Consider the following 18,820-nt stretch of genomic DNA (forward strand, 5'->3'; position numbering starts at 1 on the left):
TAAATATTTAAAAAATGGATAAGTCATCAAAAATTAGACACTAATGTATAACCCTGATCCCGCTCCTTTTGAACCGCACACGCGTTGAAGCAGTCACGTGTTATCAGACGAACAAAACATCGCGCGTCATTGGTCACGTGCTTTCAGCAAAAACGATTCAAGTCGATAACCTTTTTCATTTGGATATTTTTTATACAATATTTACATCGGATGTGACTCCATCGCTGCATATAATTCACCAGAGATTTAAAAAGTAAAGCTAGCTGTCAACTGATCAAAGCGAGTGCTGAAATGTTAGTTCGCGCCTCCTCCATCGTCACACATTTACAAGTCAGCTGACCTAAAATCCAGAGCATCTGACGGCAGGTACAGAAAATGAGGGACCCAGAGCCTTGAACTTCACACAGACTCGTTATTGCTGTCCCTGCGGCAAGGAGGAAGCCGGAGAGGACACAATATGCTGAGCTGGATTAAAGGGAATATACATTTTTAGCTGGCCGGGGGTTCAGAGTGTCGCCTTCATCATGCAGGACTCCTCCGAAGCTTCTCTGCCCGTAATCAGGCGCTTGAGTTACTCAGTTGGGCATTTTCTCAACGACCTGTGCGCCTCTATGTGGTTTACATACCTGCTGGTGTTTTACCACTCAGTGCTCGGCTTTGAGAACACATACGCGGGTGTGCTACTACTAGTGGGGCAGATAGCAGACGGGGTTTGTACACCGCTCATCGGCTACGAGTCTGACCGGACGCCCGGCTGCGGCTCCTACGGAAAGAGGAAGACATGGCATCTAGTCGGTGAGTGACGTCGTACTTAAAGGGATAGTTCACCCTAAAATGATAGTTTACTCGGCAGTTACTCTCAAACTGAGGCGGTTCAAAACATTTGTGGCCTTTTTTTCTTGTTAAACATAAAAGAAGATACTTTAAAGAATGTTTGGAAACCTGTAAACATTGATTTTCGTAGTATTTGTGTTTCAGGTTTTCAGCTTTCTTTAAATTAACTTATTTTGTGTTTAACAGAAGAAAGAAAATCATAAATGTTTGGAACTATTTGAGGGGATTTAATTTTCATCTCTGGATGATTTATCCCTTTAAAGAGAGAGTCAGCAACAGCAATATATTTTCCCATTTCAGACCTTCAAAAGTAGGATGTAAGGACCTAAAAATCGCTTTGGTTGCACATTCTTCATGAGTTAATGCTGACAAAGTTTCTTTTCTTTTTTTAGTGAAGTCTTTTTAAAGATAGTCCCAGCTAACCATTTTTGTTTTCATTCAAAGAACGTTCTCGGTTTATTAGCCTGGAAGCCTTCTGTCCAGAACGTTAGGTTTGGACCAGAACGTTCTCTTTTAGGGTTTCTTCAAGTTGTTACTAAGCTTTATATACAGTAAGCACTTCCAGGGTTTTCTTATTTGGTTCTTTAAAAAATTAGCCCACATAGAAACCACATGGAAGTATTTGGTGAATGCTGTGTTTTCCGGGGTTCACCCAAAAATCCTGTTCTTTTACTCACCCTCTGGTCATGTAGAAATCACCAGCTACCTGCACTTTAATATTAAAATGAACAAGTACAGACAAAACAAAATTATTACCTGTGGCTCCTGATGAAACATTGATTTCTTAAGAAGCGGTGTGATTGATCAGTCTATGCAAGAAGGTGAACATTATTTTATTCCCCAAAAATGTCTTATATTTACAAGTGTGTTTACAAGTCTGTGAGTTGATCTTGCTAGTGTGCTACTATTAGTTGCAGCATCCAGAATAATACTGTCAGAATGGGTCCATGCCTAGTTTGTGGACCATCAAATTGCCAGTAGCCATATACTTGCATTTTTATAATCAACAAGCACCACAATCGAAGCTTAAAATCCTCCTTATTGTTCTACTCAAAAAAATATTTTGCACGTGGGGAAGTAAATAAAGAGTAAACTGACACTTCTGTGTAAACTATACCTATTTTATTAAATGTGATATACATCCTCACATACTTTTCTTTTCAATCTAGGGACCATCAGCGTGCTCCTATCATTCCCCTTCATATTTAACCAGTGCCTGGGCTGTGATCTGAACACTCCACAGTGGGTCAGTGTCACCTATTTCGCCCCCTTCATCATCATCTTCCAGTTTGGATGGGCGGCCACCCAGATTTCCCATCTGTCCCTCATTCCTGAGCTGGTGTCGTGTGAGCATGAGAAAGTGGAGCTCACTGCATACAGGTAAGGTCATGCACCTCTGTGTGTGTAATGATTAACTGCTCTTGTGATGCTGGTTTGGAGTACATTGCCTGTAGTGAAGGAAATGATGTATTTGTTTAATGATATTTTGATTGTGTCTGTCAGGTATGCCTTTACAGTGATAGCCAACATTACAGTGTATGCAGTGGCATGGCTGCTGTTTCATTTCCAAGAGGGAGATGATCCTGCTGTTATGGACAACCTCGGTCCGGTTGACATCCCTGTTTTCAGAGTAAGTGCTCAGCTTTTTTTTAGTGTGCTCTACTAAACATTTGGTCATTACAGTATATCTACATTTAAAGGAGTAGTTCACCCACAACTACTGTTTTTGTTATTATTTATTCAGCTTTCATTTGATTCACACCTGAATGAGTTTCTGTTGAGCATAAGTGAAGAATATTGGTATCGATAAGCTGACTGCAGCATTTGAATTCCACAGTTTTGCAAATTTGTTATCAAGAGTTTTTCTTTTATTGTATTATTATTTGAAATGTGACTATGAATGGTTTGTTATAATGGGATGATATTTTTCCAAGATACTGTACAACTATTTGAAAGTCAGCAATCTTAAAGTTAAAAAATCAAAATTTTGGGAAAATTGGTTTGAAAGTTGACCAAATTAAGTTGTTAGCAATGAATATTACTTAACAAAAATTCAGTTTGATATATTCATGGGTGAAAATTTAATCCTTTATTTATTTATTTTTTTTAAAACAATAATTTTTTCTTGCTGTATGTTATTAGCTATTCTTACAAATATACCTATGCAATATAAGACTTAGTTTGTGCTCCAGGGTCACATCAAAGTTTCTTTTAAGGCTAGTCATTTCACTCGGCGGCCTCTCAGGCAGTATGCTTAGGCATTCTTGGTGAATGGGGAAACATCAAATTCCTCAACTTTTTACCAAGCTTACAATTACATGACATATTTGGAATCACCAACAAAATTAAACAACACCAGTCTGATAAGTTTAGTTTCTAAGCGTCCGAATCAAACAAATACGGCATGTTTTTAGGTTGCCCAAGCTAATGCGCATGCACACTCAAAAGGAACGAGGTCACGACACCAACCTCATTTATAACTGTTCTACACTTTATCATCATCTAGATAATGCTTGGTCAGATCACGCTGGTCTTTTGAAGTAATTCACAACTTGGTCTGAAGGGGAATCTCCTCCAGAAATGACAGCGACTCTTTGTTTACAAGTTTGTGGGTGTTTGAGTAGTTGCTGCTGTCATGTGATGTGCGTTTGACAGGTTGGACTGTACCTCATGTTCATTACATACAGATTACAAAACCAAAAAACGTTTGTTTTCAAGTGCTTCATTTAAAAGTACAGATTTGAAGCTTTGTGTGTATATATTTCTTATGTCTGTGAAGCAAGATTTCGCTGAGATTCCAGCGTGTTTGTTGACCATCAGTCTGTTGTAAAAGCACACGTCTCGTCCGAGTTTCTTCCCCAGAGAAACGTCAGTCTAAAGCGATTAGTAGACTAGGCAGGGCTTCATCCGCCATATTGACTGTTACACTTTTTCCCATTCAAAACTACAGGAGTGACATGTCTTGTTTATTTTTTATTCTTTGGTTACAAGTAGCAACATTTTATTTTTATCACTTTATATTTTATATATATTTCTTAAATTAGTACAAATTAGAACATGTTTTTTTCCTTTATACGATAATATATCTGCTACACTGGATGACCGTTTTGCATTATATTTTGATGTTGAAAGTCTACATATTTAAAAACTTGCATTTAATATGCCATTTTACACTCATACCTTTTGCAGGTCAATCTGATGCAGACACCAAAATCTGTCATCTTGTGCAACTGGTGTGTTGTTGTTAAATGTGTATAGAGAACAAGTTTTTTTTAAATGGATTAGCCTTTTCATTTTCTGTTGACTATTACCTAGTTTGTCATAATACAGGACTGATCTTAATGCCTCTACTAAGCTTCATGCAGGAATATTTCTTCACCCTCAGAATCTGAGTCTTATCGTAGTGGGAATCGGAGCTGTGTTCACCTTCCTGTTTCACTTGGGCACGCGGGAGAAGGGTCGTTCCTTTCAGGAGGAGGATGGGTCCAGTCCTGGGGAGAGACAGCCACTTATTAACAACACCACTGTGGCTCCTCCAGCCAATCTACTGCACTGGAATAACTGGCTCACACAGCCCTCATTCTACCAAGTTAGTATTAATAAATGTTTTAATAATCACTTCAATTCTGTAGGTATAAAGGATTCCACACCACATCTGTAACAATCACAAGGCAAATCACTTGAATATACTGTATTGGAATCACTGTCCTATTTTGGAAAAGCACAGACAACCAATCAGACGGCATTCTAATTTAATGTAATCAGCAAAAATGGCAGACTACATAATTTCACATGTGTATAATAAACATATAATATTACTGTCTGTCATTTTGGACGCTGATATAGTAATTGTTGGAATTGCCACTATGATTATCGTTTTTGTTTTGGCTTTACACTGTTAAAATAACATCTGGTTCATCAAACTTTGATGTTTAATAGAAAAAAAGTTTATAAAGTTAATTCAGTTAATGCTAGGTGGTTGTGTACATAGTGCACACAATAACTACTATTGTAAAAGTATGTAATGTATGGGGGATTATTTTGGGACACATTGATTGATATTAAGATACTGTAGTTTGGTGCAGTTGTAGGCGTAAATATTGGTAATGCAGTTTTACATTTAACTAAAATGCATTACTTTTACCATATAGTTGTCATTCATTCATTTTCTTGTCGGCTTAGTCCCTTTATTATCTGGGGTCGTCACAACGGAATGAACCGCCTACTTATCCATCATATTTTTACGCAGCGGATGCCCTTCCAGCCGCAACCCATCCACAACATCCACAAACACTCATTTACACACATTCATACACTACGGACAATTCACCTGTACCGCATGTCTTTGGACTGTGGGAGAATCCGGAGCACCCGGACGAAACCCACGCGAACGCAGGGAGAACATGCAAACTCCACACAGAAACCAACTGAGCCGAGGATCGAACCAGCGACCTTCTTGCTGTGAGGCAACAGCACTACCTACTGCGCCACTGCTTCACCCTATAGTTGTCATATTATAGTGTATTTATTTAGTATACTTTTATAAAATTTTAATTTATAGTAATAATCATGATAACAACGACTGTAAGTTTTGTAGCAAATTAGCTCAAGGTTAATCTTCCCAGGCATTCTCCACCATTATCTGTTGCGAGATATAATCTGGATTAATGTGCCCGCATATCTTCATCATTTTATGTAGCGAATTGTAATCTAGATTCAACTGCTCATATAATCTGAATCATTATATATAGCGGATTAGCTCAATGGGAATAAGTTTCAGTTCAACGGAGCTTCAAACGAATCGACTCTTTAAATCCGAACAAATTAATCGTCCAGCGATCGTTCGAATGGACAGTTGAATTTATAATGGCTATTGCTATGAAAATAAAAACCCATTTATGTTTAAGCAGGGTAACAAGATCAAGATCAAGGCACTTTTCTTTATACAAAATTAAACTTTATTGACTAATCTAACAGAAACTAATACCTAATACAAACACACTTTCATAGTGTGAGAAGAGTACAGAAAGTAAAGTTAGAGGTTGAGATAATGTAATGATGAAAACCTCGGAATTTGTAAGAGCCAACCAAGCGTACCAAAAATAATCAGATTAACCCTTCTATTGTCTCTTTAGGGTTGCATTTAGTTTATACCAGTTCAGATGTAGTCTTAAAGTGTTACTTGCATTACTCCGTGATGTGAAGAAGCTCTCTTTGTTGAGCACGTGGCTGGCTGGTTGTTCTTGGTCCTCGCGAGTCTTGGAGTGGGGTGGAGTCGGTCGTTTTAAGTTAAAGTGGCAGCGGGCCAGTCGTGATGACTACTGGTTTGCGACGCACTAAACCTAACTAGACTCTCGATGGTAAATAAAGAAAATAAGGTATCAGAAATGTGAATGTCTGAGCTGTGCGATTAACCCATTTCGTCTGGGTCCCTGCCTGCTCCCTGGAGTCCTCTGGGTTCAAGCCTTTCTCTGGCCTTAGGTTTCTGGGGTGTTTGCTTTCTTGGAGGTTTCTCTGCTTAGGTCTCTTCCTTAGGTCTTGGGGTCTCTTGGGTTTTCTGTTTTTTAGCTTACTTAGCTCTTTGTCTTGACTTGCTTAGGGCGTTGGCCTTGGACACAAGCTTTATAAGGATGGTTGGTATCCTCCCTTTAGTGCCAAGTTAACCAATCAGAAACTAACTTCCCTGAGACATGTTTTTATGGCTTTTTGTTCAGACGTATAGGGATTTGCGTAGGCATTTTTATGCAAACTAAGGTAGAAATGTTCAAGTCTTTTAAAATGTTAATATTTTGCACTCGTATTAACATAAAATGTAAACAATCGTTCAGTAAACCAAATTAGCTTCAAAAGGACTCTAAACTTGATCTGTTTATGAGCTTGTTTAGCTGCGGTAGAGTAAAAACTTGATTGCAGAAGTATTAACAATAATGTTAATACAGTAGTAAGGGAAACATTGCAAAACACGATTACACATAAAGAGAGTATAAAGTTTACAATAAAACATCAGTCTTAAGCAAGGAGTTTATAGAAGTCCTGACCAGGTCTCTGTTCATTGCTGTGGGCACATTAATTTGGGTCATAAATACCCTGGAATCAGATTAAAACTGACCATTCAGTCCTTTCCTGCAGAAGTTGATGCGGAAAGGATCGGATATTGGGGTTTGCAAGTCACTGGCATTGTTAATCTGGGGGTCATGAACTACATTGTTTGGAAACCCCTGACCTTCACCACTGAAATGGTTAATCATGAGTGTTGTATTTAACTTTGTATGACAACTTTGTATGAAGACAGTGCTACTGTAAGATTGTACTTGGTAATTGACATTTTGATGTTTCTGATTTTTATTAATAATATTTTAACAACACTGGCAGTTACTGGAAGTAAAATGCCCCAGGATAGAAGGTTAAATGTCTAATCTAGTCTAGTCAATTCCTGAGAACGAAATTGCATCGTTTGGAATGTTTTTTTGAAATTTTTGTATTTTAAAAATGATCAAATACTTAATAAGAAAAGCATTTCTGCAGTGTGCCTTAATGAATTGTGAAAAGGAACAGAGAGCAAAAGAAACAGTTTTTTCTGAAGAAAAAGTTCAGAAGAGTTACCTCGCTTTAAGAAACAGGTTTGACTTACTCTATTTGACATTCTGAAACAGAAAACCCAGTTTTCCTCATTTCAGGGCTAACATACTCAGAGTTTTTACTTGTGTTGGTATCATAAATGGACCCTAGGTGATATATATTTTCCAAATATAACTGTTAAAGCCATCTAGTGAAAACCCCTTTATTTTTTATATTGTAATGTATATTTTGTTTCCCAGTGATGGGTTGCGGCTGGAAGGGCATCCGCTGCGTAAAACATATGCTGGATAGGTTGGCGATTCATTCCGCTGTGGTGACTGCTGATTAATAAAGGGACTAAGCCGAAAAGAAAAAACATAATATATATTTTGTAACAAAAAGTATCACACTTTCACCCTAGGCTGTAGTGGTTTGTCATGTAATGTGATTTTTAGTCTTTTGTGGTTAAAGTGTCAGCATACAAAGTAATCACTTAATCACACACTGCATTTAGGAACAATCTGTTGAGAAAGTTCAAATCTTCTCTAAACTCTGCTTTTTTATTCAGGTTGCACTGCTTTATATGTCCACCAGACTGATAGTAAACCTGTCACAAACATACATCTCCATGTATCTCACCTACACACTACTGCTACCAAAGGTAAGACGGATGAAATATTTCCCTCTATTTTTAATTCAACAATCAACTATGGAGAAAATAAAGGCTGTGATCTCTGAATCTCCTCTGCCTTGTTTCTTGCAGAATTACATAGCCACTATTCCTCTGGTCATGTTTCTGAGTGGCTTTGCTTCCTCTTTTATAATGAAGCCTGTCAGCAAGCTGATAGGCAAATGTGTGAGTATGAGTGCATTTGTGTCCCATGATTAAAATATGAACCCTAGTGTTTCCATTGTTTAACATTGTAGAGATAACAGTCAGTGTTGCTGTCTCATATACTGTACGTGTGGTCATGTTTATGAATCAAGAACACACATGAACACTGTCATAAAGGCGTAATTTTCATTGAGGAGACATGATTTTTTTCCTTGAGCTCAGAGTTTATGACTTGGAGTCAATTTCAGATACTCAAATGGAGTGTCATATCCACGTTTTTTCGAGGAAGAGATGGAGTGAAATTTAAAGAGATACTGTAGTTCATCCAAAACTGAAGATCTTCTACTTGACCTTCACTTTTTTTTGAAACAAAAAAAAAGAAGTTCTTTTGAAAAATGTTGGAAAAACCTGGCACTGTTAACTCGAGTTGACTTGACTTAAAGTTTTAAGGGTATTTACTGTAGAGCTTTTTAAGTTAACTTAAATTAAGTCAAGTGCAGTACAGTAACTTAAGTCAACTCAAGAAAAGGTGTGTAGCAATTTTAAGTTGAATCAACTTTTTTTTTTTTTGCTTTTATTAAGTATTTGTGTTTTTATGAAGCATTAACTATGGAAGTATTACTATGGAAGTTTTTTATAAAAATAAAAATATATATTATTTTGCATGCAACAGAAAAAAATATTTCTAGTTGAACTATCCTTTTAAGTGTGCAGAGATTTCCGGTTCACTTCCATTTGTTTTAGCCATTCAAAACGGCTCTTATGTTTTATGTTGCAATCTGGTAATTAATTATCATGAGATTTTAAATTTAATGTGTTTTCAGTGTCAGATTTAGTGGTTTGTAGTTTAAGTGGTTAGACTGTTTACTTGTTTCCATTTTCAGCAATATTTTATTTCTGTTTTTATTTACCCATAATGTTAAATTAATTGTAATTTTAAAACCTTCACAGAAATAATAACTTCCACATTTCAAAATAAGGTAGTGGATACCCCTCTGGTGAGCAGTTTCTTTTAAAGCAGTAGTGCAAAAAATAATGTGAAATAGAGAACAAAATAAAAAATTGCCCTTTTGACAGAATTACCAGTATCACGTTTTAATACTTCTTTATATTAAAATGCTGCACATAACTGGCACAGTATTTCTCAATTGGTATGAAAGGTTTATCTATTTATTTGGATTATGAGAATATGAAAAACACAAAGACTTTTTTTGTCTTTTGAAATAAATTTTTCATAACGACAAAGGTGAAGAAATCCCTTTGGTATACTATTTATTTATTTGGTATTTATTTATTTATTTTCTTTTGCTTTCAATTTACAGAATCCAGTAATGCAGGGGTTTACAGTGTTTTAGAATAAATATTTCTTTTGAAGATTTAAATATTTGATTGTAAAAATACCCAATTTATAAAGTACTGTACTATACTGTACTTTGAAAAATAACATTATAAATGGGCTTAAAATATTATTTGGAAGATATTTAGTTTCTATAAAGATCTTTACATGTTAACAGATTCATATATATTTTAGAGCTTGACATACATAAAGTGTGACCATGATTTTGTAAGATGTTTTATTTACTTTTTTATCACTAGAAATGACACCTTTTAAATAAATCTTTATAATTGACTTCATGGATGTTTGATCTTAAACTGGTTTTAAATCTTTAGTTTAGGCCCTCAATCTACTTAATTCACAATTTTGTTTTGTTTTCGAAAAGGATTTTGATTAAACTAACTTTTCTTGTTTCTCAATGATAGATGACCTATTTTCTGGGTCTGCTGCTGATTCTGGCGTTCTCCTATTGGGTGCTGCTGGACACACACATGGGAGATAAGGTGTATGGGGCAGCGGTGCTGCTCGGAGTGGGCTCTGCGACCATCCTGGTCATGTCTCTTGCCATGACTGCTGAACTCATAGGAGACCAGACAGTAAGTATTGATCGAGCACACGCTATCAAACAAATGTTTTTCTGTGTGTGTATGTGTGTGTCTGAGTGAGTTAGAAACTTTAATAGTAATGCATAATTGAACTTGTACAGGTTGTCCACAGGGTCTTCTAAATTTTAAAAAGCAAAATTTTAGGCCCTAAAATGTCTTAAATTCACTGAAATATTGTTTTCTATGTCTTGAAACATTTTAAGCGGGTCTTATTTTTCCTATGTCCAAAATCCATCCAATCACCAACAGTCATTTTATACCGAATACATTTATATTGTATATTTATACATACGTTTGTGTGCGTGGGTGCGTGTTGTAGAAGTCCATCTTATTGCCCAATGACGAAACTAACAGCATGGTAGAAGGTTAAATGCATGTTAGTCTTTTTTAGTGCTTCTAAAAAAATATTTTTTACTTATTAGAATTTATTTATATTAGTTTTTTGCTCCGAATTTAATCTGACTCCAATTTAAGTGGTCCTAAAATTTAGACTAAAATTTATTATATGTATTTCTAATTGTAAGGACGGATCACATTCATCATTTATGACCTAATTTAGAGTTTTGATTTATATCTGTTCCCTTATTCTTCAGTTATACATTCATCTCTAAATTTTTAAAATATTCCGGTTGCCAAATGCTAACACATTTCTAAACGAATATCAAAAAATAGCCAAGCCCATACATCTTGCTAGAATCAGCGATTAGATGATTAAAAGATCTCCATGCTGACATGCCCAACACGGCTCTGTACAGTCAAATGTGTCTTAAAATTAAAATCCAACCATGCCAGACCTTAAAGGTAGCGTAAGACTCCACTTAATCTACTGGATATAAAAGATTTCAGGAGAATTCAGAAGGAATCAGAACTTAGCATTTTATTTGTCAGGTAAAATTGTATTCTGCCAATTACATAATGAAACATTCAGGAAGTCAATTCAGAGATGAGACTGTAACAATACAACATCCATTACTCAAATTTAAATCAAAGAATTATCAATGCATACCTGACCAGAGAAGTACGTTGCAGCTTAAGTCTTAAAGATGCTGCAAAGAGGTGTCTTTCTACAAGATCCCCCCCTGACCCATATAACATCTTTACCTTATATGCTCGAGTCAAAACAACCAGCCATAAATTCAAGACAATAAAACTGTCACCGAGACCCTTGCCTAGTGATTTTGAGGAGGTAATCATCTCTAAGGAGAGGGAGCATCTGGCAAAGATCTTATCAAAAAAGCCAAAAACCAAATCAACACATACAAATGAAATGTTACAGTGAAATTAAGACCACTTTACCTATCACACAGACACATTTAAAATGATAACAAACATGAATATAAGGTTGCAAGCCTTATACACCATATTAAAACCTTGGAGATTTTATGTGAAATGTGCTCTGATCAGTAAGTCACTTAAAGGTCAAGAAGGGGGGGCTTGGGGTGAAAGGAGAAGAGTGTATTCCAACATTCTTCCCTGATTTTGTCAAAGACATACAGTCAGGAAGATTTAATCAGGATGATTTGAATAGAACAGTTTGACAGCTGGTTTCTTCATCACTTCTCAGATTAGAAAGACCAGTATAGTAGTGCAGAGCAATTCTTGTGGTCTTGTCTCATGAAATTCCATAAGAATTACTAGGGTCTGATATTCTGGAGAGATTTAGTCATCTTACAGTGTGCATGTGCGTGCGTGCGTGCGTACAGTTGAAGTCAGAATTGTTAGCCCCTCTGTTTATTTTTTCCCCCAATTTCTGTTTAACGGAGAAGATTTTTTTTTCAACACATTTCTAAACATAATAGTTTTAATAACTCATTTCTAATCACTGATTTATTTTATCTTTGCCCTGATGACAGTAAATAATATTTGCCTAGATATTTTCAAGACACTTCTCTACAGCTTAAAGTGACGTTTAAAGGCTTAATTAGATTAATTAGGTTATCTAGGCAGGTTAGGGTAATTAGGCAAGTTATTGTATTTGATGGTTTGTTCTGTAGACTATCGAAAAAAATCTAGCTGAAAGGAGCTAATAATTTTGACCTTAATTCTAGCCAAAATAAAACAAATAAGACTTTCTCCAGAAGAAAAAATATTAACAAACATACAGGGAAATTTCTTTGCTCTGTTAAACATTATTTGGGATATATTTAAAAAAGAAAAAAAAGAAAAAAATTTAGAGAGAAATTTTGAGAGAAAATTTAATTCTCTAATCAGGGAAAGAAAACTAAAAATCTTACACTATTCATCAAGATAAAAATAGAGCACTATTTACAGAAGTAAGGGGAAGCGGACATACTATTTATAAATAAACATGGAATAGGCGAGGTTTCGTAACAGAAAATCATTATATTGAATAGGAGTTCTACTCAACCCATTCATATATATATTTGATAATTCATATATATATTTCTTGTTTTGACATTAAAATATGTGCCTCAGAAATAACTCAATTACATTTTTTTTGCTGTTGTGGCAATAAAAAAAAACACAGAGCCATTAGAAAAAAAATCCTTAGTGTTTAGCTCTGTATAAGTTTTAAATTTTATTCATGATTTTCTTAAAAGAGTCTTAAAAAGTCTTCAGAAAAAAATCTGCAGAAATCCTGTAAAATGCCAATATTGAAAAATACAATCCCTTTTTTTCACGCTTTTACGGTTGCATTGACATTGATTGGGGTGACTTTGTAGCCAAGTGCATCTGTGTAAAATACAAAAATGTACAAAATAAAATCAATTAAGTCATAGAGGAAAACAATAGAACAAAGATAAAAATGAAATAAAACAGGGCATGATGGTTTTAGAAATTCAATAGTCAAATGTAAAACTACAACGTACAGTCTTCATTAACTAAATAATTAAACACAATTCATCTTTGTTAAAGTGGAAAACTTTTTATGTTCAAATGGGTTACATTCGCTGGACATCTTACAGTCACAGACCTTAAAAACACACACAAATAACATTTTTAACACTATTAGATTTGGTTGTGTTTTATTAATTTTAACATGCCATCGCAGATCATGCGATGTGACTATTGTAGATGTGCACATTGCGATATTGATGCTGAAACAATACATTGTGCAGCCCTACATTGTACTAACCCGAACCAATGAGAGCTTATTAGAAAGTCTTACAGTATTGTACTTTTATTATCTTTTTAAAATTTAAAATGCGTTCACCATGAGCATTTGTGTACAATAACGCCACACACACACAAATGTAGAGTTCGTTTTCCTCTTAAAACAAAACCTCTCTTTTTGAAGCTTAGGTCAACATCATGATAATACAGAATATTTGATTGCTATCGTGACCATCATATGTCTACTTCAGACTGACTAGCTTCACGAATGTTCAAATTTCTAACTTGTTTCTGACTTCTTTTCCTCCTGACAGCATAGCGGGGCTTTTGTTTATGGTGCGATGAGCTTCACAGACAAAGTGGCCAATGGTCTGGGAGTGATGATCATTCAGACGCTTCACCCTTGTCGGTAAGTGTATTTTTTTGCCTGCTTTCTTGTATGGATGCATTTTTTTATTTATTAAATATGTGTTTTCTCTCTCATCCAGCACAATGGTCTGCTGTCCAGCCTGTGTGTGGTATTACCACTATGTCATGGTCATCGTCAGCGGTGGAGTGGCCGTTTTAGCAGCGCTGAGCCTCTGCACGATCCTTATCTGGCCTATAAAGATTGTGCGCTGTAAGACACTCGACACTCCTTACACACGCACTTCCTCTTTGACCTTCTGTGTTTAATCATGTTACTCGATGACTGATTCTCCTCATGGCTGACGTGTTGTTTTGTATTTCAGTATCTAAGCGAGGTCATATGAACGGTTCAATAAACGGCAATGGCTCAAAGGGTGAGGGTCACATGTCAGCCTCCCAATTAACAATCAAAAATCTGAACCCAAAAGTGATTTTTTTATTTGTTTTTTCACCTTAGAAACAATTATAAACAACATCAATCATCAACCAGGGGTCATAACATGACGTCTCGTACTTTTGAGAGAAAGAATCTAGCTGTGTTGATTTGAATGTGCATAAACCATATTTATTACAAAGTATGATAAAAAGTCATTTAATCTAATCCAACCCTAAAAGAATTGATGATCATATGGGGTATGTGTCTGTTGAATATTGTAGTTTAGAGGGTAAAGAAGATGAGGTTTATAATAACCTAAAATATGATATTATATGTTGATTGAGAAAAAAAAAAGAATAAGAATATGATGTCTCTTTTAACCCTTGTGCATTAGAGGACAAATATGTCTGTGCCATAATGATAAAACTGTCATATTTTAATTATTATTTGGTAACACTTTCCTATAAGGTTGTATTAGTTAATGTATTTACTAACATGATCGAACAATGTACAATCTATGTATTACAGTATTTATTCATCTTTGTTAATGTTGGTTGGAAAAGAAAACTTATGTAAAAAAAAAAAAAAAAGGAAAATTGTTAGTTGAAATTATTAGTATTAGTATTTGTTCATTGTTAGTTCATGTTAAATCGAAGTGCATCAACTAATGTTAACAAGCATGAATTCAGATATTAATAATGCATTAGTAAATGTTGAACTATGATGAATAAATGCTGTACTTGTAATATTTATTGTTCAATATTTATTAGTTCATGTTAGTAAATACATTAAAATAAATTTTAGAAATATTATTCTATATAATATTTTGTGGGCGTCATGGTGGTGCAGTGGGTAGCACAATCGCCTCACAGCAAAAAGGTTGCTGCTTCGAGCCCCGGCTGGGTCAGTTGGCACTTCTGGGTGGAGTTTGCATGTTCTCCCCCTGTTCGCGTGGGTTTCCTCCACAGTCCAAAGACATGTTATACAGCTAAATTGTCTGTAGTGTATGAGTGTGAATGGATGTTTCCCAGTGATGGGTTGCAGCTGGAAGGGTATCCTCTGTGTAAAACATATGCTGGATAAGTTGGCGGTTTATTCTGCTATTGCGACCCCTCATTAATAAAGGGTCTAAGCCGCAAAGAAAATATTTTGTACACTTTTCTTTACCGTCACTAGTCCAGATAACTATCTACTAGAATAAACTAGAAATGTTGTTTTTTATAGAAAAAGGTATAATGGTAAAAAAAAAATTATTTCCTCATGTACTAAAGGCTAAACCGATGTATTTTATTGTTAGTCTTGAATATGTCACTGATTAGAAACATTAATTTTGTCTGCAATAATACTTAAAAAAGTGATGCTCATACGCTTACAAAATTTTCTGTATATGCAGAAAAAAGAAACTGCTATCTATGCTGGTACAAAGTCATAAGTATAGTGGCATAATTTAAATAAACTGCGTTGCTCAAAAGCAGAAAACAGAAAAAAGCAAGGCCAAAAGCCCAACTTAGAAATAACTTTTAATAATTGCATTACATTTTTAGCTTTGCCAACAAAATGGAAGCCTGCTAGCAATGATGAGTTTTTGTTTAAATGGCACTGGTGCATTTAATAGCAATGTGTTGTCCTGAAGGTCATGAGAAGAACTATATTTTGTACCTAGTGTAAAAACAGATTTATAAAAATACATAAAGTGCATTAACTGCCAAAATGATCACCAAGAGTCAAATGAGAAAAGAAAAAAAAATGTCCAGAAGGATGCTCGAGGGTTTAAAGAATTTAATGATGCAGATAATAAAAGATTGATTTCATGTATTTAGGCTACCTTTTCAAAATTATTTATGTCATATCAGTAATGCCTTTTAAGAAGTCTCTTCTGCTCAACAAGACTGCGTTTATTAAAGAAAAGTACAGTAAAATGGTGAAATATTGTTTCAATTTAACTATTTGAATTTTAACTATTGCCTATTTGAAATATCATTTTTTGTGGTTGCAAATAAAAAAAATTTCAGCAGTATTTAACATATTATCCTTCAAGGTTTTTCTAATTAGGGCCACACAATAAGTCATTTTAACATCAATATCACAATGTAATCCTTCACAAAAGTCACATCGTGTACATGCACAACCTTGAGTCTGGATTATAATTTATCATTTGCATGTTTTTTAAGGCCTGTGACTGTATAATGATTTTAAAAGCAATCATGCATAACTAATTGTATTGTTTTTAACTTTAATAATGATTATTTATACGAAGACGATTCAGTTTTATTTTAACATTTTGATTATTCAGTTAGGGCGACTCAGTGGCGCAGTGGGTAGCACGTTCGCCTCACAGCAAGCACGGCTTAGTTGCCGTTTCTGTGTGGAGTTTGCATGTTCTCCCTGCGTTCGCGTGGGTTTCCTCCGGGTGCTCCGGTTTCCCCCACAGTCCAAAGACATGCGGTACAGGTGAATTGCGTAGGCTAAATTGTCCGTAGTGTATGAGTGTTTGTTTGTATGTGTGGATGTTTCCCAGAGATGGGTTGCGGCTGGAAGGGCATCCGCTGCGTAAACTTGCTGGATAAGTTGGCGGTACATTCCGCTGTGGCGACCCCAGATTAATAAAGGCACTAAGCCGACAAGAAAATGAATGAATGAATGAATAATTATTCAGTTACTGTACACCTGTACTGTTACACTATTCCAAACAATATGGAAAAACACATTTAGACCTTTTCATTATTGTATTTAGCTATGCTTGAAGATTGTTTATTATATTTTATACAGATGCACACTCCCATACAAAATTGTCAAAATTAATCTAAAATTATAAATTATTTCCAAAGAGAGCTATTCACGTCATCACGTAAAATTGGATTTTTGCCGCAATTTATATCGCAGAATAACAAAATATCGCAGTGTTCGATCATGCAGCCTTAATTCAAAAATAGAGATTTTCTGCTTAAAAAACATTTCCTGCTATTATAAATGTAAAAAGACGTAGTGCTCCTGAATGCCTTTGTGGAAACCATGATTTAGATTTTCTCCAGAATTAATAAATTATTTTTAATTTGTTAAATTTAAATATTAATATTAAAATATATATATTTAAATTTCTTGTCAATGCAATGTGCCCTTGGTGGAAAAAACAAACAAACAATAAATGTTACTGTTGTGCTTTTCTTTTTTAATACACTGTCACAAATGTGTTTCTCCACATTGTGTTTCTGTAGATCTTCCAGAAGTGGCTGGACTGATGGAAAGTGATAAAGAGGATTCAGAGAGCTCCGAACAGCCTTCAGTCAACTGAACACACAGCAGAGACTCTTCTGATCCCATGCAGAGACACTTTGATTGACATTTCCATCCCAGTGGTGAAGGTTAGATCAGGATAATCTTTCACACAGGCAAATGTATGCTAGTAAAGTCATAGAGCACTTATATCTTCACATATAAGGGAATTTCAAGGTTCCTCTTGTGTTCACTGAGAGCCAAAGATGTGCTCAGATTATCTAGTTTAAAATAGTTTTTGTTATGGCATTTATGTGTTTTCACTAAACCCAGCAGTCTTATAGACACGCTTCATAAAGGGACTAACATTATTATATTGTTGGTATTTTTATTATTTGTCAATTGTTTTTATTTATGATTATATGTTGAGTTCAAATATTTAAATCATGACATTAAGGGAATTTATTTACAGAAAGCACTTACTGTATCATAAAGGACTGCAAAACTACAGAGGTTTTAATGGAATTGTCAATGCAAAGTGCACGTTTTCATTTCAGGAGATGGTTGAAATAAACACATCTAAGGGAATTCTTTGAAGACAAAAAGGGAAGATTATGTTTTAAATCAAGGACATAAGGCCATGTGTTGTCATTTCAAGATTTATATTAAGGGAGTGAGATTTGAACACAACAGAAAATATTTTGAAACAAATGTTGGGATCTGAACATTTATTGGTTACCACTGACAAAACAAAATACAAAAGTCAATGGTGTTCATCAACTGGAAGTGGAAGTCAATGGTGACCAATCATTCTGGAAATGAGCTACTCTTTATATTTTTCCAAAATGATGTGCAATTTTTTTCAGGAACCACTAGCTTTTTTTCTTCATATATACATAATTGTTTTCATATGAAAGACGTGTCTGACATGTTTCCTGTTCATATCATTTTCTGAACAGAACAAATGTTCTTTATGAACGGATATTTCTGTATCTTGATTTGATAAATTGTAACTAGTTACTGATTAGCGTGAATGCAGTGTCAGAGTGAGCAGTTGCATCTGGTCACCTGATCTTGCATGATGCTTAAGGCTTTTAAAACGCACATCATAAAAGCTGTTCCGCATATAAATAAACTTAAATACATGATATCTATTGTGGAATCAGTCAAATCAAATCAGAATGTTTGTAAAAACAAAGAATTGTATTATATAATATATTTCAAGTCTTGTTCAAAGCAGCTTTTAAATAAAAGTGTTTTTTTTTTTTATTGTACATTGTCTGGAAAACTGAATCAGATTCTTGAAATGGAAACCAAGTAATACACACTGCAGATTTTTTATGAAAAATTATGCATTAAAATGAGTACAGGTTAGACTAAAGATGTGTATAATGTTACAAAAGATTGTTTTATGCTCTTCTTACTGTTTTATTGTAAATATTATTGTATTGAAAATTAACCAAAGAATCCTGAAAGTAAAAAAGCATATTTAATATAAATATTTTGCTTCTAGAATGGCAAAACAAACAAAAACAATTGTGATGTTTTACAATATTACTGCATTTATTCTATTTTTGGTC

At 34.8% G+C, this 18,820-nt stretch overlaps 1 protein-coding gene across 2 annotated transcripts; it reads left to right on the forward strand.

Moving 5' to 3' along the window:
* Positions 1-368: 368 nt before the first annotated feature.
* Positions 369-18,514, forward strand: mfsd12a (major facilitator superfamily domain containing 12a). Of its 2 annotated transcripts, XM_087239681.1 has the most exons (11): positions 369-795; positions 2,004-2,214; positions 2,338-2,464; positions 4,220-4,423; positions 7,961-8,053; positions 8,156-8,248; positions 9,989-10,159; positions 13,558-13,652; positions 13,732-13,862; positions 13,975-14,025; positions 17,243-18,504. In XM_087239681.1, exons 1-11 carry the CDS (start codon positions 525-527, stop codon positions 17,317-17,319), a joined length of 1,524 nt encoding a protein of 507 aa, XP_087095807.1. In that variant the 5' UTR covers positions 369-524; the 3' UTR covers positions 17,320-18,504.
* The last annotated feature ends 306 nt before the right edge of the window (positions 18,515-18,820 follow it).

This window comes from Danio rerio, chromosome 2, assembly GCF_052040795.2.
Source record: "Danio rerio strain M-AB ecotype USA chromosome 2, GRCz13ab, whole genome shotgun sequence".
In the NCBI taxonomy this organism is placed as follows: domain Eukaryota; kingdom Metazoa; phylum Chordata; class Actinopteri; order Cypriniformes; family Danionidae; genus Danio; species Danio rerio.